We start from the raw sequence: 22,854 nt of genomic DNA, 5'->3' as shown, positions 1-22,854 counted from the left end.
TGCTGCGCAGGTTAAACAGCCGAAGAGCCAGACTCCCTCTAATGGTCACACCGGGCGCCGCAGAAGGGAGAAACAGCTGTATGATGGGAAAATGTCCTGGAGCTGCTGGTGAGACCGTGAAGGGTCTCCGACCGCACTCTCCGCTCTCTTTCCCTTCTCTTTGTTTTGCTTTTGTTTTGTTCTCCCGTCTCTCGCCGCTGCTTGTGTGATGTAGCGTCTCCTGAGGTGTATGTTGAGGTTGCCTGACCCTTGTGAGACTCTTAACAAGAGCGTGGCTTGTTTACTGGCACTCCGTGGTTCTCATGGTTCCCAGTGCCCATTAAGCGGTTCTCCGACCGATGTTCCGCTGCTTTCTAAACACGGCTGAGCTCGTGATTCGCTGCTCCATCGAGAGCTTGTTAGTTTTTTAGCGGCTGTAGTGAGTTGATGCTGGTGGTTGTGGAACTTCCCCTGTTCTACCCCTCCTTTTCTCGGTGTTTGGATTCCTGTGCTGCTGCTACGGTTCTTCGCACACAGTCCGGGCGAGCAATGTGAGGTTCTCCCCGAGCTGTGTGCGACCTTACAACAATAAATCTGCAGCAGCAGGTCTGATCGGGAAGGCCGCGCTGTAAATCTGAGATGGTGTAAGTACATGTGTATGTGGGGAGGGGTATTCCTGGAAGGGGCTTACTGGACTTCCTGTCGCTCAGTGCAGTTAAGGGTGTGCGCGTGTGTGTGTGTGTCTGCACACTTTTATTTGTGTATGTTCACGTGTTTTCACGTTGACTGTTCTCCGGGGGTCGGGCGTTCAGCTCAGCCTCATGCAGGCTACAGACAAATGTTAGCGTTGAATGGTTTGCGTTCAATGCATTTGCTTATTTTAACAGAATTATTTTGAGGTCCCTGAAGGCAACATCTCCTTAGGAGCGGACCTCATTATGTTATTCCGCTTACACAGAAAATGAAGATATCGCAGCTTTCGTCGCGGGTTGATACGGCTTCATTTGTTGAGTTGGAGGAGCTAGAGGTGGCGGCACACACACACACACACACACACACACACACACACACACACACACACACACACACACACACACACACACACACACACACTGCTGCGGCCTGCGACTGACAGCCTGAGCTTCAGGATGTTTCTGTCTAATGTTTTTATCTTTAGCTCACGGTGTCAGTGTGAACCTACTGACTGATGGATTGTCTGGGCTTCAGTCCACAGAGCTCCCCTCCTCGCGTCGGCCCGTTACTTGCTGACCTAAATGAGAGTCGGCAGATATCAAAGCACCAATTACTGTCGCAGACTTCATCTCTGGTGGCCTGTAATTTGTTGACAAACGCAGACTGCTGTGTCATGTTTGGTTTAATGGGTTTAACTCGTGTTCCACTTTCACATGTCATCCCTGCCCTTTAACAGCACTGACCGATGCACTCACAGACAATTAACCCGCCCCAGTATTAATGTCTCTTTGTTTTTTTCCAATTGTTTCTTTCAGATCCACACATAAAGGTCTGTGGAAAGCGAGAGAACGTGAGGGAAGCCAAAGACAGAATAATGTCCGTCCTTGACACCAAGGTACCGTAGACCTCCTGTCACGCTGAGGGGAGCGTTTCTCTCCCCGTCAGTGCCTCTCAGCGTCTCCGCACGTCGTTCACGTCGGCTTCGACGCTGCCCAGGAGGCGGTTTGTGCACAGCGGTGTGGTTCAACTTGGCAGCAGTCAAGCTAGACGCTCATGACCTGGGCCTGTCGTGGACCACAGCGTGTCTCTGTGCAGGCTCCGTTTCCACGGCAACGCACCGAAGCTAGACGTGCCTGCGTCATAGCACCCCCTGGGGGCAGTCGGTCATGTGTGCGCTTAGATCAGCCCCACACACAGGATGCACAGGATCTGTCACTGCAGCCTTTCACACAGTTTCCACCGCAGAGACGATTTTGTGTCTGATGCGTTGATGATAGTTTGTTGCACGTTCGCTGCTTCCGAGCGACTGCACGCGTAAGTGTGTGATGATGGTGACCGTTTTACACCTTGTGGCTATTTGGTTCAAAGGGTACACGCTGACATGTAAAACACGGCGCGTGTTAACCACAGGCTGCGTTTTGCCTCGGACCCCCTGACATTTTTTTAAAAACGTTTCCAAATGGCACACAGCCAAAAAAAACATTTGGTTCGACTGCTTAGAGCTGCTCTGAGTTCTACACGGTGGCCGTTGGTGCTATTGGACACAATATCAGTGACTCCATCAATTTTTTTCTCTACTTTCTTTATAACTTCTTGTTTGTGTTTCATGCTTTCTGAACTGAGCCACGTGAAGTGTTAACCGTAATTCCCACCCTCCCTTTCTCCTCCGCTCATTAGAGTAACAGGGTCACTCTGAAGATGGACGTTTCACACACGGAGCATTCCCACGTAATTGGCAAAGGTGGAAACAACATCAAGAGAGTGATGGAGGAGACCGGGTGCCACATCCATTTTCCAGACTCGAACAGGAACAACCAGGCAGAGAAGAGCAACCAGGTTTGAACTGATGCTACTTGGATTCACTGTGCTGAGACTTGGATCCAGTGTTTTACTGCTGCTTGTTCAGAATTTCCCTCGTCTGTGATTATACTTGAGTCCACTATTAATAGCTGGTTCCTTTAAACAGTTACTGTCATCATCATTATCATCATCATCATCATCCCTGTGACTCATTATCTTAACTAACAGGTTCTTTGAGGAGAGGGTTTGATCTGTGTGCACCACTCCAGTCTATTTACCATTGGTAATGGGATCTCAGCCTGGACAGGTTGCAGAGACTCGGTCCAGATGTTTTGATTGGACAACCCCGAGGAAGTGTGTTTTGCCTGGACTCGCTAAGAGAAGTAGGGTCTCGCTGTAATTACCATTAAAGAGTGGTGTCTGCAGTTCAGGAGAGCACGCAACCAGGCGTGTCATTAGACTCGGGGCAGTGGAGTTCGCCTGCTGTCTGTTTCACGGTTTCAGACCACGTCTTTGCACTTTCACACTATGTGAACCTGACAGAGAAGCATTCAGCAGCAGCAGCAGCGCTATTGATAAGTAAATACAGCTTTCATTTCTAATGGAGCTGCTACGATTGAGGACAGCAATGGTTTTCATTCTGTAATGTAATTGCTGATCTCAGCAGTTTGTGTAGGTGAGCATGAACAGGATGTGGGAATTCATGCGTTTCTTTATTTAACAGCCTTTTTTTATTTTATTCCTTGTGGAGCAGTAAAAACTATATTTTTTAGCATTAAAGGTGTTTTGAAAAAAATCAGTTGAACAATGGAAGCCATGTTTGCTATGTTCCTACAGGATTTTCCTGTCAATATAAAAAGTAATGACTCCGTTGCCGTCTATTTGAGCCCTTATTTGTCTTGGATCGGGCGAAACTGTCTTACTGATTTATATTGTGCTTTCTGTGAACAGGTGTCCATCGCAGGGCAGCCAGGAGGGGTGGAGGCAGCACGAGTGAAAATAAGGGTAAGCTGGAACGCGGCCGCGTCAACAACGTACATACGGGGCCACGTGCAGAATGTTCCCATCAGACGTGTGACTGCTTCTGCCGCCATTTGGATTCACGGCCTGTTGATACTGGAAGCAGACATGTGGACTGGTTTCATGGATTACGGCGCACCTCCTGACCCATGTCCTTCCCATCCGGGAGAGATCAATTGGATTATACTTGTGACGCGCAAAATTCCAAGGTTTTCCAGTGTCCAAGTTTAAAAGGCGATGCGAGACTGAACTGTTTTTATTTGCATGAAATGATTGTTTAAATTTTAGTTCTATGGCATCATGGGAAAATAAGCAGAACCAAGCAGCAGGGTTGTTGCAGTTTAATGGCTTCGTGGTTGCTCAGACTGTCTGAATAAACAAACCATCCGAGTGAAGACAGTGGAGCTCGCTGTCTCATCTTCAGGCTTCACAGGAGGCAGCTGTGCCCACTTTTATCACTTCTTCTTCTACCCACAAGCCTCGTTCTGAACTCGCCCCGGCCAAGTCCCACCAGTGATCGCATCTGCAGGCTCCGTTCCCGAGCTGCTTGTCCGTATTCAGTTTCAGTCTGACTGGAAGCCCAACCTCCAGCCTCAGCCTTGTGGGCGGAGGACCTCTGCGCTGCATCCCTGAACCGTTGCTGCATTTCAACACCGCGGGACCTCTCCACACTGCAACACGCTCCTCTGCCGTGCACTCACCCCAGCTAACGAGGCCGTCTGTGCGTGTGAGAATAGCTGAGTGGGTGAAGCGCATACCAGTACATCTCCGTGCTTAATGGTTGTTTTCCCATGCAGCAAGCCACAACCCAGTTCGTCTGATTTCTGCCACGGGTGGAAAAAAACAATCCCTCTCGAGTGGTGTTGTACGTGATATGAAGTGTAGAGACTCACAAAGACTCCAAATCAGACACGCAGACGATTAATGGGGTGAAGGGACTGGTTTTCCTTGAAGTCAGCACGGCTTCTGTCAGCCGTCCAGGCGAAATGCTTCTCATTCTGCGATAGCCACATGCCACATCTAATAACTTTTTTTAGTACAATACACAATACAAATGATAATAGGGATTTTTTATATTAATCTATTCCATTATCATCTTTAAAATAAATATATTAAAACTGATCAGTTTCTGCTCTGGGTGGCCTTTAGACCACATTCAGGTGGCAGATGGTACTTTCTCCATGAGTTGCATAATGTCTCTTCTACTGTTCAAAGCTATAGTGGATTTGTAAGGTCTCCTACACGTCTGTTCCTCCTCCATTCTCTAACAAGTGAGTTGTTGAGGTGATTCCCGGGGGATTTCTTGGAGCTTTCCGAGGTGGAGCTGGAATGCAGGCGATGAAAGGTCTGGCCAGCTGCTTCACCTCAAACATATTTTCATTTTTCTTCGTCTCTCACCTTAATGTCAAGAGAAACGGAGGCTTTCAGACTGAATACATCTGAAACTCATATCTGCCAGGTAGACTTTAAAAAAGCTGAGCTCAGCTCTGCTGTGAAAATCAGTCCATTCTTCATTCAGAGCCGGCTCCTGCTGTTCTGCTTGTCCTTTCTTACATTTCCCTCAATGTTGACCTAAATTTCCCGAACCCGTGGAGAACGAGTGCTGAAATGTGATATAAATGTAAGGCCGAGCGCATATGGGACTGATCAGGGATGCATTTCTTTGGTCAGAGCAATTCATGCTGCTTGCCCTTCACTGGCAGCCAAAACCATAGTGGCACTCTGCCCGAGAGTCACTGTTTGGATAAGTGTGTGTGCGTGTGTGTATATGTGTGCTTGCGTGTGTGTGCGTGTGTGCAGTCTGTTTGTCACTGTGTGCGTTCATTCCCTTTGGTGTGCGTCTGCATGGGTGTGATTCTTGCTCTCATTCATGCATAAGTATGTGCATGCATGAAGCGAGTCCTTCCTGTCCGCATCTGTTTAGTTTGAGTGATTGCTGTAAAACCGCTGACAAAAGCTGGTGTGCGTTGTTTCTCCTGTGGTTCCATTTTAGTGACTTAAAATTAATGCTCGAGATTGAACTGGTTTTACTGCATAGCCATAGCGTTTAACAGCGTCCCAGCACAGAACACTGCAGCATATTTCCCTTCATTGAAACCCCCGCTCTCTCACTCTTCCTGCTGCAGGAGCTGCTCCCCCTCGTGCTGTCCTTCGAGCTGCCGGCCATCATGCAGGCCGACCCCAGCTCCCCCGCCGTGCAGCACATCTCGCAGGCCTGCAACCTCACCGTCTCCTTCAAGCCCCCGACGCGGCTCTACCGGGCCACCGGGGTCGTGCGCGGCTCGCAGAACAACGCCAACGCTGTCAAGGTGAAGTTTGGCCATTGAATCGAAGCGTGACGGTTGCTTAATCTTCTGCCTATTAACACATTGTTTCAGTTTGACAGTTAATGAAGTGACTAATCCACAGACAGTGTGTCCTGATTGCTGGCTTAAATCACTCACAGCGCTCTGCTCGGGGTTGAGAGTGTAACAGTATTTGAGTTATTATCTCTTTCCATTTCTACAGAGAACCGCAGACCATGAAAAGGTTCAGAGCGCTGCACCGTGTCGAGGCCCACCAACACTGTCAACGTTCCCCACTTTTCTCAAATAAACCACTTCATTACTTGTCAGCACCACGGGGGCAAGAGGGTGCTGAGAGATGTTTGGTCGAATGAACCGGACGGCTGCTGGTTCGTCTCTTTACTTTGGGAGGGTGCTGCTCTTTTAGCTTAGCCGCTGTACGTTCAGGTCCAAACATCTCTGTTGCATCCGCCATGTCTCGTCTCTGCGTTCAGCAGCGTATTGAACATTTTAAACACACCCAGTTTCCGAGGTTGTGAGTTGTGACTAGCTAGAGGCTGCCAGGGAGTCTTCCCATCGTCTCAGCCAACCAATCATTCCCACCGGCTCGCGTAATTTCCACTAGCCAGCCTCTGTTAACAATATGGAACCCATTGAAGTTTTCCAGCAGCTACATTTGGCATGGGTGCATCGCTGTTTATTTGTGCATGTCCGATTGCATTTACAGTGGATGTGGGTCTGCACATCTCCGCGTAGAGGAAATGTACTCGTGTGCGAGGTTGCCGCTGCACGGCGTCCAAGTGTGGTAGGTCTGAGGGGTCAGGCCCGGGAGCCGTGCCAGACCGAGGCTGAAAAATGAAATTAAAACGTGTGCTGCACTATGCGGCGGTGTGAGACACTTGGAACAACTCGGGGGTTGGGCCAAAACCGCTGCGTTTCGCTGGCTGCAGCGGGCGAGTTGCCGTGGAACACTGGAAATGACTTGCTTTACAAGGCCAGGTGATGGCGTGTAGAGGAATGAGACAGGCCCACTGACCTGGGGATGCAGTGGAGAATGTAATAGCTCTGGATTTTATACGCTAGGAAATTCCGCTGTTTGTGTTGGGGAGTGGACAAGTTGGGCTCGGCCTCTGTCCTTGTCAGCCATTAAGTATATAATGTGGTCTGGAATCGTTAAAATAAATATTATAATATTTGGTTCAATAGATTGTAAAACTTCAATAAATTGAACTAAAGTCTTAGTTTGTTTTGATAAGATATAGAAATAGTCATTGTTAAAACTTTTGAGGCAAAAGCTAATGTCTAAATTTAATTAGCATAAATTTGCTAACCAAATATTTGAAGACATCCATATGTTTGGATTTGTTAAAATGTTGCTCCTAATCCCTCCAAAGACATTTGAAGCGACGTAATCGTCCCCGGTTTGCATTGACGCCCTTTTAGGAATGTATTCATGCATACATGCTTTAAACTAAGATCTAAATTGACCCAGAGGATGGTTCTGCATCTGTGCGCATACATTTACCCGCACGTCGGATTTGAACCCGTCTCTGGTCCTTGTCTCTCCAGAGTGGCACAGCTTTGTTGCTGGAGCACCTGGCCGGCAGCTTGGCCAGCACCATTTCGGTCACCACCCACCTGGACATCGCGCCCCAGCACCACCTCTTCATGAAGGGCCGCAACGGCAGCAACATCAAGCACATCACCCAGAGGACGGGGGCCCAGATCCACTTCCCTGACCCCAACAGCCCCCAGAAGAAATCCACCGTCTACATCCAGGGCACCATCGAGTCGGTGTGCCTGGCGCGGCAATACCTAATGGTGAGCACGGCGAGCGCCTTGTTACCAGCCGCCCACTGAAAGGGATAGGTCTAAAGGTATAAGCCTTGTTTTTGTGGTTGTGTCATGACATTGGGGGTGTATTCCACACATACAGATTCCACACGCTTTGTGGTATCCAGAGCGGATATAGCTGCTCCACTAACATCCTCATGGTATGTGTGAATGATGCCTGGGTTTTGAGACGGGGCTCACGACTCTAACCATGATTGCCTTTGGGGGTTTGAACGGCCTTGGGAGAGATTTGCTTGGCTCCGCTCCCGCTGCTGAAACGTCACGACGCTCTGTAGTCGACTCGGGGGTTCGGCCGCCGTGATTTATTGCCGCCACATACCTGCATGAGAGGTGGACACACACATTTGCATCAGCGTGGCTTGAATTCTTAATGTCCTGTGTACAGATTATCCATGCTGGTGTTAAGTAATGGTTTGGCTTGTATTAACGGTTCATTTTGGTGGATTGGAATTCGTAATTCAGAGGTCAAGATGTTTTTGGACCGCGAGGAAGTGCCTCCCAGTCGAATTTCTTTGGGTTAAAAATGCTCCGTGGTCATTCTTGTCTTGTTGCCTGTGACCGCTGAGGCTGCTCTTATCTGAATTGCTGTGAATATAATCAGTAGTCTGTTTCAAAAATGTGTAAAAGCGATGTTTAATTACTGTTGGCTTAAGGCTTGTGCTGAGCTGGTATAGGCTGTAAACAGCTTTGGCTATGTGTGTTGGAGAGCCGTGATGTGGGGCAGTAATTCTGCCAGAGCTGCCTTCTCTTTGTCTGCGGCCTGTCACTTGGCCCCAGAAAGACATTTAGCAAATGCCAAAGCTGTTGCCATAACCAAACTTTACTGTGTTTAGGTCTGGACACAAGACACACAAGAAGGAGCCTCTCGCAAGTCTGTCTGTGAGAGAGTAAAAATCAGCTGATTTATGAAAGGCTAGCTAAAGGGCAGAGGGGGAATCGAAGAACTGACGGGACGGGAGGGGGCTGCGTGCGAGGATGGGATGAAGGAGTGGGGGAGTCGCTGCGAAAGGGCCACGTTCAGAGTGGACATGCACAAGTGCACTGTGTGATTTGGCCTCTTCCAGCCAGACGGTGGATTACAGCTCCAGTCTCAGGCCGCGGCGGAGCCAGACGGGGCCTATACGCCGCTGCTAATTACACCCACTCACAATAGGAGCGCTGTCCAGCACTTGACCCAAAATATAGACGTCTGTGGCGCTTGTGGTGGTGATCGTGCACAACGGATCGCTCTTGGCGGAATTTCCCAAGGTTTGAGTGGGATGAATCCAGCAGTGAATCTTGTATTTATTGGTATGGATGAAACGGTTGGTTCTCTGATTGGTGCAGCATAAAGGAAACTGACTACAGTTATAAAAACACTCTTTATGTTACACTACGGTGTGAAGCCTATTAGTCTGCGTCTGAGTCGCTGACTCTGGTCTTCCTCTCTCCACAGGGTTGCCTGCCTCTGGTACTAATGTTCGACATTAAGGAGGACATAGAGGTGGAGCCCCAGTGTATCACCGCACTCATGGAACAGCTGGACGTCTTCATCAGTATCAAACCAAAGCCAAAACAGCCCAGCAAGGTATGTCGACGTTAAAGAGGATATGGCGCCGTGCGGGTGTCTTAGCATTAGCGTTAGCATTAGCATCTCAACTGCATGGATTGTGATAACATGATGCATGTTTATCTACTTTTCCCCCTGCGTGAATATGAACGTCCCCTCTGTACATTCCAAGCATCTTCAGATGTAATAGATGTGTCTAAGAGCATAGAAAGTCCCAGATTCCTCTCACCAAATATTGAAATGTCCTAACTTTTCCCCCTGAATAAAAACATCGCTGTGGTCCTTCGTGAACAAATCTGCGACGGGCGACGTGGGGGTAAAAAGCAGCCGAGGCTGAAAATGAGCCAATGTTCCGTCTGAGAATAGCTGGTCTGTCCAACGCCACAGCGTGATGGTGAAATGTGTGATAGATTTCCATGTCACATTTCCTCACTGTTTGATGCCGTTTGAGAGGAAAGAGCGGCGCTTTCGCCCAAGCGGGTCGGTGCCATGTCAACCATGTGAAGTGTTTTCATTACGAGCCAGCTGCTTAAGCTGAAAGAAATGACTGAATAGATGTGTTACGGTAAATTAGCTGTTAGATTTGACGCACGCTCATTTGTAAACGGGTCGTGTTTTGCTGTAATTTGTCATGTTCTCATTCGCTGCGCGAACCTGTGCTGTTGTCAAAGGCGGCCTCTAATGTTACTCATGGCCTCCGGCTCCGTGTTTCACACTTGGCCCAGACCTGACGGTCTCCTCCGAGTGCCCACATCCCACCCTGAGCCAGGCTTGATGTTCAGTGTCAACACTGACCCGGCCCACGTCCCTTTAGGAGCGCTGCCCTCGGGCCTTTGAGCGAGGAGTCGGCAGCGAGGCGCGACCTGAACACACTCACTGCCGTGTTCCTGCTGAACTCCACAGAGGCTGCATGGGATCTGTGCTCACGTTGACTTGGTGTTTATGAAATGCTGTGTTTTTAGCCAAAGAGTGTGATTTAATGACTGTTATGCTTCGTCCTAACTCATCAGTGAGCTAGATATGTACGTTATGTAACCGATTAAGAAAAACGCCGCCTCCTCTCCCTCTGTCTTCTGCTTTTCCATCCAACCCCCTTCTCCTCATCCTCCCTTCCACTCCCTACCCCCTCTACCCATTTCCTCCTCCATCGCATCCCATTCTCCTCCTTTCCACCCCATCTGTTGATTCTTGCGTAACCTCCCCTCTCCCTTCATCGCCCTCTTGCAGTCGGTCATAGTCAAGAGCGTGGAGAGGAATGCGGTGAACATGTACGAAGCCCGTAAGTTCCTGCTGGGTTTGGAGAGCAACGGCGTGCTGTCGTCCTCCCCCTCTGCGGCTCTGAGTCCTGCTACCAACGGCCCGTCCCTCATCTGTCCCGTCGGCCTGGAAATCCTAGCCTCAGCTGGCCTGGGGCTGAGCAACCTGGGTAATTACAACAAGCCTTGAATGTTTATGTTTTTCTATGATGGAGAAGAATATAAATTGGTGACCATTAAAAAAAATGGTCATAAAAATAAGAAAATAATGTTCTTCTGCATGAATGTGTTTCACATCTGTACTAAACTCTGATCCAGATGTGTTTAAAGGCTGTTGACATCCTTTTAACATATATAATATCCACATAGATCCTAGTCACAGGGAGTCACTGTACTTCTATATGCGTCTTAGAGCAGTTTGTGAAGAATGCATCATGTTTGTACACATCTCCTGCCACGGAACAAGTCCCACATGTGCGAACCTTTGATCAACCAACCATCAGAAAATAACCTCAATACCAAGTCGGTATTTTGCGACCTAGAATGAATCATGGGATGATGAGGAGTTATAATCGTGTAGGAGTGCGCTCGTCTGCAGCGCTGACCTCAACGCCGAGGCACAGAGTTCAACCTGGAACGTTTGTCAGGATTTTCTTTTCTTTTTTTTTTTCCAAGTCTGACTGTTGGTTGTACGGTGAGTGATGTTTAGGCCTTGTTACTGCGTTTTGTTTACATTGATGTCACTATTACAGATTTGCAGAGCACCTTAGATGATCTTTTTTTTTTTTTTTTTTTGTATTTTATTTGACGTGAAATAACCTGGATTTTTTTGACCATGTCCCATGAAATCCCATTACAGTAGAAGTGGATCCTTGTTGTCTCGGGGCCCTGGAGGTGAAGCTGTGGACGGCCACATCCTTGCCTTTAGTAATTGCTACATGCTTCTCTTCCTCAGATTACAGGCCAGTCTGCCAGAAAAGTCTCTGGCCTTATTCCTGGAGCCAGACTAGGCCCTAGATGAAGCCACAGACCTGCTTCTTTCTGTTTTCATACACTGTGTTTGGGTAAAGACACCGAGCACCGCATTGTTGGTGCTCTCAATAACATGGTTTTATTGGGTATGAGCACGCACCACATATGTGCTTTATGCATCCGTGACCTTGTAGAAATTTAAGAAATCCTTCCCCTCGTTCGCCATGTAGTTAACGGCTGCATGATGGAATTCCAGTTAAATAGCTGGAAGACCAAGATTATTTTCTGGGAGTCTTCGAGTAACATGTGATTAGTTTGACAAACGGCCGTGCGCTCTGACAGGACCACCGCTGATCTATGCATCTCTTGTTTATTTCCCCTCTCTCTCGCTCCCTGTGTCTCTCTCTGTCTATGTCTCTGTCTCTGTCTCTGTCTCTCTCTCTCTCTCTCTCTCTCTCTCTCTCTCCTCTTCAGGTTTCCTGGGTGCGACAGCTCCCCACTCGCTCGCCAGCTCCTCCGCCCCCAACACCGTCCTCAACAGCCTCAACTCCTCCATGAGCCCCCTGCAGACCCCGAGCCCCAGCACTCCCACACCGCCCCCCTCCCTCTGGCCCAGTTCACTCACCAGCACCCAAGGTCCAGTAACAGTCCGTCACTTATTTTATGATTCTTATATAGCAGGATGTTATTTATGAACATTTTCCCTATCGGTTTCAGGCTTCTCTTCTTCGCTGATGCTGCACCCTGCTACACAGGCAACCTTGAGTAGCATCCTGCTGTCGGGCGTTCAGGGTTACACACAGAGCACTCCGTCCCCGCCACCCGGCCTCGCTCCTATAGACAAGCAGCCCAATGGGGTCCCTGACTGCACTAAGAGCCCCTGTCCTCTAAATGGACATGTCAAGGTGGGTTCATTTGTCTGGTACCTTGTGCTGCATAAGTTTAAGTTCACAATTTGTTGCAGCTTTGTGTTAAGCGTGTGTGTGTGTGTGTGTGTGTGTGTGTGTGTGTGTGTGTGTGTGTGTGTGTGTGTGTGTGTGTGTGTGTGTGTGTGTGTGTGTGTGTGTGTGTGTGTGTGTGTGTGTGTGTGTGTGTGTGTGTGTGTGTGTGTGTGTGTGCATGTGCAGCATCCGGCCTCAGTCTACGGGAGGATAGCAACGCTTGCAGAAACCGTTTTAAGTCCGACCCAATGTGACCCCGTCCAGGAGGCCAGCGGGCACAACCCATCAGAACCACGGTCGAGCAAGTCCAGCCCAGACGAAGGTACTCCTCTTAAATCCAACAAACCCATTCACTGTAAAATGTAAAGCGTTTGCTGCAATATCTTGCATTCATATCGACCAGCCTCAGGGTCTGCATAATGAAAGTTGCATCATCTTCAGTACACATGAAGAGTCATGGACTCTAGGGCTTACAGCTTATAGCAGTGCAGGCTGCGCACTGTAAAACAAATGCTGTACATCCTGCACAATCCAGCTTTTGCAGCTGTTTTAAATTTACTGAACTATTTTTAGCCCGAACGGATTCCAGAGGCCAGGGAAGAAGCCACCTGCATATCCTGATGTATCTGCTCATGGCCTTTCTAAAATTATAAAAGCTGGTCTATTGTTATTTACAGGGTATTAAGCAGGGCTCCTCCAGTGAGTCAACACACACTCATGCTCTGTCATGTTGTTCTGTTGGACTCTGCTGGTTCATGGCCTTGCAGATGTATGAAAAACATCCACTTTAAGCCTATGAATTAACCTTTAACCCCACTTTGAAGAATGCTCGTCGCTGCCCTCCCAACCTCCTCTTTGCTGTGAATACGCGTATTGTTTTGGACCGGAGGCGCGTTAACTGCCGCTCTCCTGGCGGCGCAGAAAGGCCCTCGTTTCCCCTTCGATGCTTCACTCTCACGCGTCTCGTTTTTCCCCACCGCTTGTTTTCTGAGGTGGTCCTCCCCCAATGCGGTGCGACATGCTAAGGTTCCCTCTTCCTCTCGTCCCTCCTCCGGCGGCTCAGAATGTTTGTACTGGCTGGAGTTCGGCTTTACTCCTCGTAATGGAATGAGGGAGTGCGAACATTAATCCCCAGAGAGCTTAATTAGGCCCACTGACATCATATTATTTCACACCATACAGTGCGTCATCCACATTTATATGTTCTTACTAATACACATATATATATTTGTACACATCCTGTTACAACGAGCAGGATGTTGTCAGGCTGAGACTTGTCACACTTTAATACAAAACACACCAAGACCCAGCTGTAAATAGCTTGTGTAACATGAAGTGGAAAGTTGTGTGAGACACCTGTAAACTGTGCTTTCACTGTTTATTGCATGTCAGACGTGTCAGCTGTGTGGCGTGTGTTTCCTTCAGGCTCAGACACGTTTGTGGAAGTGGGCATGCCCAGGAGCCCCTCGCATTCTGCCAACGGGAGCGAACTGAAACAGATGCTGGCTTCGTGTAAGACGTCTTCGGGGAAGCGACAGGCTGTGGAGCTGCTGCAGGGCACCAAGAACTCCCATCTGCAGTATGTTGGAAGCATTTACTGCACGTTGTGCTGCTGTCAAGCTGTTCACCAGTCCTCTAAGGGTTATTTAGACCGTATGAATGGAGACGGAAGCTGAGATGTTGGCATTTTGTGAAACTAGATATTTACAGTTAAATTGTTAAGGTGATGAGGAGACAGAGGATCTCGGCGGCTCTGATGTCTCGTTTCTCTGTGATCCCACCAGTTCAGACTGTCTGCTCTCAGACACGGAGTCCAGCTCGTCGGACAGCCCCGTGGCCGATAAGAGGGCGCCGGGCAGCGAGAGGGCGGCTGAGAGGGCAGCGCAGCAGAGCGAGAGGGAGAGAATCAGGCTGGCACCGCAGTCCTCCTTCGCCAGTATGCAGGTACACGAACACTCAAACGACCTTTTATTGACCTTTTATTAATGCCGGGGACTAAAGACTCTCTTTTATTTTTCTAGGCTTTTGACTATGAACAGAAAAAGCTATTGGCAACCAAAGGTGAGTTAAATATCAGGACTAAAGCATTATTAGTGACGTCTGCGTGCCACAGTGTGTGTGTGTATGTGAGCCTCTGTGTGTGTGATTGCACAGCTATGTTGAAGAAGCCTGTGGTGACAGAGGTGCGGACCCCGACTAACACCTGGAGCGGCCTGGGCTTCTCCAAGTCTATGCCGGCAGAGACCATCAAGGAGCTGCGGAGAGCCAACCACGTGTCCTACAAGCCCAGCATGACCACCACCTATGAGGTCAGAGCGGCCGAGGCTCCCTGCGCCCGCGTTGTCTCCACATCCAGATGTGGCGTCATCACGGCTGAACGTCTGCATTGTCTGTCCCAGGGCTCCCCGCTGTCCTTGTCCCGGTCCAACAGCAGGGAATGCGTGGGGAACGGCAGCGACTCGGACAACTGGCGGGAGAGAAACGGCGGCGGCGCCGGCCTCGGGGGCCACGCCGAGTTCCCCTCGGCCGTCAGCAGTCCCAAGAGGAAACAGAACAAGTCGGGTCAGTGCAGTGGGGTTTGGTGGCAGCCATCGCTGTGGCCTCCACACGGATCAGCCTCTAACTCATAACCCATCAGCCAGTCTGAAATGTTGCTGCTTTGTTGTTTATTTCTGTTTTTACTCTATTGCTTTTTTCTCACTCCTTGATGCTTCAATGAACAGCTGCAGAGCATTACCTCAGCAGCAGCAACTACATGGATTGCATCCCCTCGGTCACCGGCAGCAACGGCTGCAGCCTCAGCTCCTCGCTGAAAGGATCGGACCTGCCCGAGCTCTTCAGCAAACTGGGTCTGGGGAAGTACACCGACGTCTTTCAGCAGCAGGAGGTAACGTAGGATGGGAACCTTATCATGTTGGACTAAGCGAGCGACCGTCACGCTGTTTGTTGACGATAATGGACGTGTTGCTGCCTCCAGATCGACCTCCAGACATTCCTGACTCTAACAGACCAGGACCTGAAGGAACTGGGCATCACAACCTTCGGAGCGCGTAGGAAAATGCTGCTCGCCATCTCAGGTACCCGTGCTGTTTACTGCACAGCAGTTCTCCCTCTGCTTCTCCTTCCTCACCTGCACAACACAGTCAGAAAAGATAAAAGCTCCGACCGTGACGCAGTTCAACCCTCGAGCCACCACCACCAGCTGGTGAATGGTGCTGCCAGCTGCCTGCTCCCAGTCCAGTTGTGCAGAACACACAGTGTTCAGAGGTCGTCCTCACTGAGTGCGATCAAGGCTCATTCTTCTCACATGAGCGTGCTGGCGTTCGTCCACCCGCCTCCTCCCTCACGCTGACCCGCGCTGAAGCTAATATGTGAACGGTGTCGGCATCACTCTATTGCAGATGTCGTGTATTGGAGCTTGTAATCGTAAGTAGATCGGGCTTTTCTGCGTTTCCCGTCACGGATCCTCGGATAACGCTAACCTCAGGCTGGAGCCGGGCTCCACTCCGGGAGCAATAGCGAAGCTAGTGGCCTGATTATTAAGGAAGCGCAGGCGGAGCCAAGGTCCGAATTGGATTTGCTTTCCCGGCGCCTGCGCCAAGTGCGGGTCGCTTTTCATCTGCTGTGACACGATCCAGGGCTCCACGGCCTCAACTCGCACGCTACCGTCGGCGCCTTTACATTCCCGTCATTAGAGCGAGAGGCAGGAAGTGAAAACATCCAGGTTCTCACTTCCTGTCTGTTTGCCAGGAAAAAGAGATGCTCGGGGGTTTGTGCTGGCAGCCTCAGAACAAGAGTATCGTATGAACAACTCGGATGCCAGGATGTTCTGACATTTTTATGAGCCTTTTGTCCAACCTGCTGGACACAGAGGGCCTTTTGTTGATCTGATCGGCCCAGTTGTGATTAGAGTCAAATTTTCCCGTCATTGTTGATTAAATAGAGAAAAGGCAACAAGCCGTTTACTTATTTCTTTTTCCTATTTCTTCTATCAGCAGTTGATCTTTTTCCGACGCTTTGCTACCGGCGCTGTATGTTTTTCTTCCACAGAACTGAACAAGAACCGGAGGAAGCTGTTTGAGCCGCCCATCAGGTCCTCCTTCCTGGAGGGGGGAGCGAGCGGCCGCCTGTCGCGCCAGTTCCACCCAGACATGGCCAGTGTGAGCGGGCGTTGGTAGACGGTCGCGGTCCAACATCCAGTCTCTGTGCCTCAGCAGGTTTCAGTGGTTGTTCACCCTTTTTCAGTCAGAACTGAATTAAGACCAAATGTCGCTGCCATATAGTTCAATAAACGCAAACAACTAAAATGATAAAAGCCATAGTTTTGCCTGAAGTGCCAATAGGAAAAAAAGGATTCCTCACATTTCTGATGTTCAGTGTTCATGTCTTATGGAGTCATTTAGTTCTTTTGGGCCTTTGTGTATGAAGGTCACTGATACGGTTCTGAAGGGTACTGTCCAGTATTTCTGTCCATTTCTTGTTCAAAGAAACCAGTAGAATGATTAGTGAAATCATTTTACGCACTGATGCCGCCTGCATCCACTCATGCTGTTGTATCAGTGACATGCACTTTATAAAACGAGACTTTTGCCTGTGAGAGTCCTCAGATTGAAATCATTACTATGCATTTTTATTTTGTTATTGACTAAAAGCACAGATGCATTTTGTACCAAACTAAATGTTAGCACTTAGCCAGTGAGACGTGGGAACCACCAGTGAAGTGCAAGGCAATGTGAGCACCGTGTAGCGGCGACTCCAGGTTTAGCAACACTTCAGTTTCATCGAGGGCGAGTGTTTTGACTGGTGGACGTTCCCCTGAGGTCAGTTTTGTGTCCAACTAAAGTCTCTTTGTGTTTCTAGACAAAACCAAATCTAATATTTTGTAGTCATTACACATTGATTTTATTTTGAGTTTTTATTACCATTTCTGGGCAGCGGACGGGATGTTTAACGGTAATCAGTTTACATGTGTATTTTTTATACATTAATGAATGAGTTGCTATGATTTTGTAATTAGATTATTAGTATCCTGTGTTGTTTTTTTTTTTTTCTGGCCCTTGTGGCTGTGCCATTCGACAGCTCAGATGAGGCAGCGTGGCTCCGCTCCGGGGCCTCTCTCTGATTGTGTCAGCAGGCTTCTTTCTGTGGTTTCCCGTCTGTTTTCTAGTTCGTGCCGTTTTGTCTCATCTGTTATTTGTTAGCGTCTCACAATGCGCGTCGTGTTTCCCGCTTTCCCATTCAGTGGCTGTGCCGGGCCGGAGGAAGCCTTTTTGTAGTCGGACGTGCCAATGTACATAACTAGCCTTCAGCAGGGAGAGACTTTGTTGAGAACACTAATATTTTGTTGTGTCCTCGCGATCCCGATAGGAGCCGTGTCGCACAAAGGACCAGTGTATTCACGGCCAAGTCGGGTCCGTATCAGCAGTTTTGCAAGAGACAAATCGGGAACCAGATTCCACAGAAGCGCTGTGAGGATCTGAGATGAAAACAAACAAAAGATCTGGAGTCCTGGTGTCCGTTCACCTCCATCTCAGCAATTCAGTAGAACCTGAAGCAACAGCCGTCCTCATAGAGAAGCGGACCCGTTCCATTCACAAGCATTCCCATTAAGGTCTTCTGTTTATGTTCACTTTTCGCCACCTGCCACCGTCCGTCATATCTAATTTGAGCCGTTGTCAATGTGGTTGTGTAGTTTGCTAGTAAACTATACTGATACTGACATGGTTGACACCAACCAGGTAATTGTGCTTTTATTTAGGGACGTGTCTTGTGTAACTCCCCCGCTCCCCCCCCGTCTGCCTCCTGTTGACTGATCAGCGGAGGCAAACGAAAAGCTTTGAAAAAGACTTAGACGTGAAAAGTGAAGGTGATTCTTTATGCTGAAGGGAAACCTGGGGCCCCTTCGCCCCCTCTTATCATGGTACTACAGCCAAACCTTTGAGCACTGATTGTCCCAGTGCCGTGACTCGTGTTCCTGCCTAGCAGACATTTGTTTTCATCCATTACCGTGTTTGGGTGAGTGTGTGAGGGCAGTAGAGGTTCTTGTCTTTATCAAGTGAATGTCGTTAAAAAAATATATTTTTTATTTTTTTGCAGATAAGTGAAGGGACTCATAAGTCATAAAGTTTACTGCCAGCTTGTCTTTGCTCTCAGTAGGATCATTTTCACAAAGTGCCAAAAAGGATTTCATTTGGAGTCTCTGTACTGCAATCAAATGGTACATTTATAATAAATGTAAACCACTAAGGGAATTATGTAATGCTTTTGTATGTTTTCAGATTATACAACCATCTTTGTGTGCGAGAAAGGTACAAAAGGACTTTGTGTATAAACCTTGCCGTGTGGCCAAAGCTCTGTTCACTGTGGCATCTGTTGATGCCTTGTTGTCATTGTTGTTAACAGTATTATAGTACAGATATAAACAAGAAGTTTTGGAGCAACTGTCAAGCAGGCAAAAAAAAATGTTTGCTCAAACATTCAAATTATATTATGAAGATAATAAATGTATAAACAAACATTTCAGTTTTTGTTTTCTGTTGTTTTACAAATATATATTAGAAAATAGAACCTTGACTGATAACTACAGTACAGTACAATTTATATAATGAGTAGGTGTACAGTAGAAGGATACTCTGTCCCATGCTTTACTGTAATAACCCCTAATCCTTCCAGCCAGGATCAACTTTTAGCAGACTGGATTTGCTGAGCTTTATGAAAACTCGCAATATATGCTGCACTGCATTAGAACAACTACTTAATCTTCAGCTTTGCATCTATTGCACATGTACAGTATTATGGTCCACCAGCCCACTGGACCGTCGGCATCTTTTACAGATATTTGTATTTGTACTCGTTCCGTGAGTTCTTGCTTTAACAGTGTCTCATTTAGCAGGTTAGCAAACGGTGATGAAAATGTGCACTTAGCTTTAAAGCATTGTTTTATGTTTTAACATCTTATTCTGCATTGTAAAATGCAAGCGGTTTCACTAAACGCCTCACGGGGGCACTGTTGTCATTCAATTCCTCTTAACTGGCTAATGGTTACTCAGCAACAAATCACACGGGTTCACAAATTAATAAATACCATTACACGTTTGAAAAAGCATTGCTACTTATTTGAAACGGCAGCACGCGTTGCAACATTCATTATCAGATTTTAGTCATTAAAAATCAGTATCTGTCACAAAACCAAGATTCAGTTTATTCAGCCTTCACGTTGGTAACTTTGTCTGAACCAAACCTCATCCCGAGGCTTTTCCCTTCACTGGTGCTGGATAATGATCAGCTGAGTGAGTGAAGGAGCCTCTCATCCGCGGTGCTCTCTAAACTGAAACAGCCGGAGCTTTATTTTGCGGCGTCTCACGCTCTCATCATCCCCTGTCATTATTTTCCACAGGAGGCAAAGCGCACACCGCTTTTGCAACACAACGGCGAGGACCATGTAAACACTGGGCCGTCGTGCTGAGGAGGTTGAGTAGGACGGATGTTAAGAAAGCACCGACCGACGCATCTGCTGCCAGTTCTTTATGATAAACAGACCGGAGCTGCGGCGTCGTTCAAAGCTATTTTTACCCAAAGTGAATGCGGCTCTCGCACAATCACAGCCCGACGCTGCTGGAGAAAGGCTATTAAATCATGGATGTCACAATCTACTGTCACTTATGGCAATTATGCCTCTGCCACAGCTGGCAATCACTCTGGGCCTAGCGCGGCTAATTTGGATCTCGTGTTCTATTGTGAGAGGCCCAGAGCGTGAAGGATGGTTAAATTGCAGAGGAGAGCGGCTCTCCATCGCCAGCCGGGCGTGTGTTTACCCGGCGCCCTGGCAGCCTCCCCACTCGACCCGCGGCGTCACACATTGTTCTCGCGGGCAGCTTGCCTCTGCAGGAAAGGTGTAAATGAGAGGAGCTGCGATATGGTGCCCCCCCCACACACACACCCCTCCCACCTGGCTGTCGCCCAGCAGACAATATGTTCCCAGTGTCTGTGAGGCCGGATCGCCGGATGCCGGCTGGTGTCTTCATCCCCACAGTTTGTATCAAATTCATTTTTCAATATTACCTAAAATAAAGTGTATTGTGGTTTGACACCTTGCTTCAAACATTTTAATTTATTTATTTATTTGTGTCTTTCAGCTCATCATCATTTTCCTGTCGGAAACTCAGTTGACCTCTTTGGCCAGTTGTCGCCTGTCACTCCCGGGTTTGACTGATGCGGCCCACCTCCGCCTCCGGCTTTAATTGGAGCCGGCGTCCCGGCTTTGAAATCCCCAGGTACCGCGGCCTCATCCATCCACATTTGTCCAGGCCCCGTCAGGACCCGGCTTTATTGATAGCTTGCAGTCGTGCTCGATTTTAAAGCGATGGCGTCTCATTCCCGAAAGTCCAGTTAGACTAAAGGAGGAGCTCACGCTGCAAATCCATGACACACTTGTTTATGTGGAGCAAATAACCGGTTAGTGGATCTCACACACACACACACACACACACACACACACACACACACACACACACACACACACACCCTGGGGACGTGGTAGTGCTTTCTGCTAATCTAAACATCGTTGGCCTGTGCTCTAGATGCTGCTTCACCACCGGCCGAGCGCCGCAGTCACCGCTCAGTCACCTTCCCGTCATGTTCCCGGCTCCTCGGAACGCCGTTTCCCGCTCCTCCCCGCTATTCCTCCATCTGCACCGTGTTGACGTGGCCTCTGAGCTCTGCACACGGCGGTGTGAGGAGTGCGCAAACACACGGAGGCTTCAGAAAAAACGGACACGGGTGAGATTTAAAAGGACAGTGAAGGGGAAAGAGGCGGGCGCGGCGAGGAGGAGAGATGGGGGGGATGGGGGGTCTTGGCCGAGTGAGCTTCACGGGACGCGGTGGCTCGCTTCCGTCCTGCAGCTCCACTGGACGCTGTGACACTAACGCAGGATGACTCTCGCTTTAGGGGATAGAGAGAGAGAGAGAGAGAGAGAGAGAGAGAGAGAGGGAGGACGGATGGAGGTAGGATGGTAGGAAGCCTCCCCCTCCTCCCCCACCCCTGTCTCCCTCAGACCAGATAAGCACAGCCAGCAGAGCGGGGAAATGAGGAAGGGGGAGGGCAACAGGGTGACAGAGATAAATCAATGGTGGCGAATCTGTGGAATAATGAGCTTTTAAATCTTAGATGTGTGGATTTTAGCTCGCGCTGTGTTTTTAGACTTAATAAGAGCGTAATCATCGGTTTTACAGTGCAAAGAGTCATTTTAACAGATGCTGTGTTAATCCGTGACTCAGATCAGTCTTTGTCAAGCGTAGTAAGTAATTATACAGCGCATGCGATGCAGGAACAGATTTCTGTACAGTCGCTCATAACGTCTGCAGCAGCAGCGTCTCTGGCGCAGATGGATGTTTGCACGCAGCGATCAGCATCTTGACCTTCGCTGTTGATGAGTTGCATTTTCCCACGCAGGAAATTCGAGCCAGATGCGGCGCTGCCTCCGTGAAAACCGGAGCGCGGACTCCGCTCGGGCCCTCGGTGGTGGACGCGGACGCGGACGCCACAGTGATTATGGGCTTAACCAGCAGTTTAATTCGGCCGCCTGTGATAACCGTCCTCTAATCCCTCACGGCGCATGAGACTGACAGCAGAACGGAATCGGGAATAGGAACGATGGTGGATTTGGGAAGTATTGGGCTCCTCGCTGCAGGTGCAGTGACGGTTCAGTACGTGGGCTACTGGCCTCCATGCTTTACCAGCGTAGCCCTCGGTGTGGCAGATCCCCCACCAGCGTGACTCAGAGTCCCTAGGCCGCTGTCTGCTGAGCACACACACACACACACGCAGACACACGCAGACACACACACACGCAGACACACACACACGCAGACACACACACACACACGCAGACACACACACACACACGCAGACACACACACACACACACACACACACACACACACAGACACACACACACACAGACACACACACACACACGCGCAGACTGTCGCCTCTCCCCCGGGCGCTCTGTAGCCTGTAACACCGAGAGAGAGACAATAACAAATAGAAAGCGACACCGCCCGACTCTGATGCTCCCTGTGGAGCGAGCGGAGGAGACAAGGCTGCTTTGTGGAGTGTAAGAATGCAAATGACTCCATCGCGATCACATTTCCTCGTGCGTGGCCGAACGGCGCTGCGAGAGGGCGCCCGGAGGCCTCCGGCGTCCGTTTAGTCGCCGTTTACCCCGTTGCACTTGACCTTTTTACGCCGTGGTGATTCTGTTTCTGGGGGTCGCTGATAACGCGGGTGTAGCAGCTCTGGGGGAGATAATTACCAGCATCCACCCACAGCCCAGCGTGAACTGGGCTGACGGGCCTTTACCTTGTATTGAGCGCCATTATAATTAAAATGAATGATGGGTCTGGCATGAAGGCTGGGAGGACTCAAAGGCGTCTCTGGGCTCATTACTGAGGTTCACTCGCACCTGCGCTTCAAGCGGAGCGGGCTGCGCCTCGCCATATAAGGT

At 49.1% G+C, this 22,854-nt stretch overlaps 1 protein-coding gene across 3 annotated transcripts in view; it reads left to right on the top strand.

Annotated features, from left to right (window-relative positions):
- Nucleotides 1–18,864, top strand: part of LOC114841813 (protein bicaudal C homolog 1-like) — a 73,716-nt gene extending 54,852 nt beyond the window's left edge. For all 3 annotated transcript variants that reach the window (XM_055502499.1, XM_029126964.3, XM_055502500.1), the window contains 18 exons: nt 1,488–1,567; nt 2,350–2,508; nt 3,424–3,477; nt 5,619–5,801; nt 7,347–7,598; nt 9,067–9,198; nt 10,408–10,606; nt 11,883–12,044; nt 12,126–12,313; nt 12,536–12,671; nt 13,775–13,928; nt 14,134–14,293; nt 14,371–14,410; nt 14,504–14,658; nt 14,749–14,911; nt 15,073–15,236; nt 15,327–15,426; nt 16,400–18,864. In XM_055502499.1, coding sequence (XP_055358474.1) covers nt 1,488–1,567; nt 2,350–2,508; nt 3,424–3,477; nt 5,619–5,801; nt 7,347–7,598; nt 9,067–9,198; nt 10,408–10,606; nt 11,883–12,044; nt 12,126–12,313; nt 12,536–12,671; nt 13,775–13,928; nt 14,134–14,293; nt 14,371–14,410; nt 14,504–14,658; nt 14,749–14,911; nt 15,073–15,236; nt 15,327–15,426; nt 16,400–16,527 — 2,609 coding nt within the window. In that variant the 3' untranslated portion in view covers nt 16,528–18,864. The remainder of the gene's footprint in view (nt 1–1,487; nt 1,568–2,349; nt 2,509–3,423; nt 3,478–5,618; nt 5,802–7,346; nt 7,599–9,066; nt 9,199–10,407; nt 10,607–11,882; nt 12,045–12,125; nt 12,314–12,535; nt 12,672–13,774; nt 13,929–14,133; nt 14,294–14,370; nt 14,411–14,503; nt 14,659–14,748; nt 14,912–15,072; nt 15,237–15,326; nt 15,427–16,399) is intronic.
- The last annotated feature ends 3,990 nt before the right edge of the window (nt 18,865–22,854 follow it).

The sequence above is a fragment of the Betta splendens genome, chromosome 15 (assembly GCF_900634795.4).
Source record: "Betta splendens chromosome 15, fBetSpl5.4, whole genome shotgun sequence".
Taxonomy (NCBI): Eukaryota; Metazoa; Chordata; class Actinopteri; order Anabantiformes; family Osphronemidae; genus Betta; species Betta splendens.
This window is presented reverse-complemented; position numbering and strand designations above follow the sequence as displayed.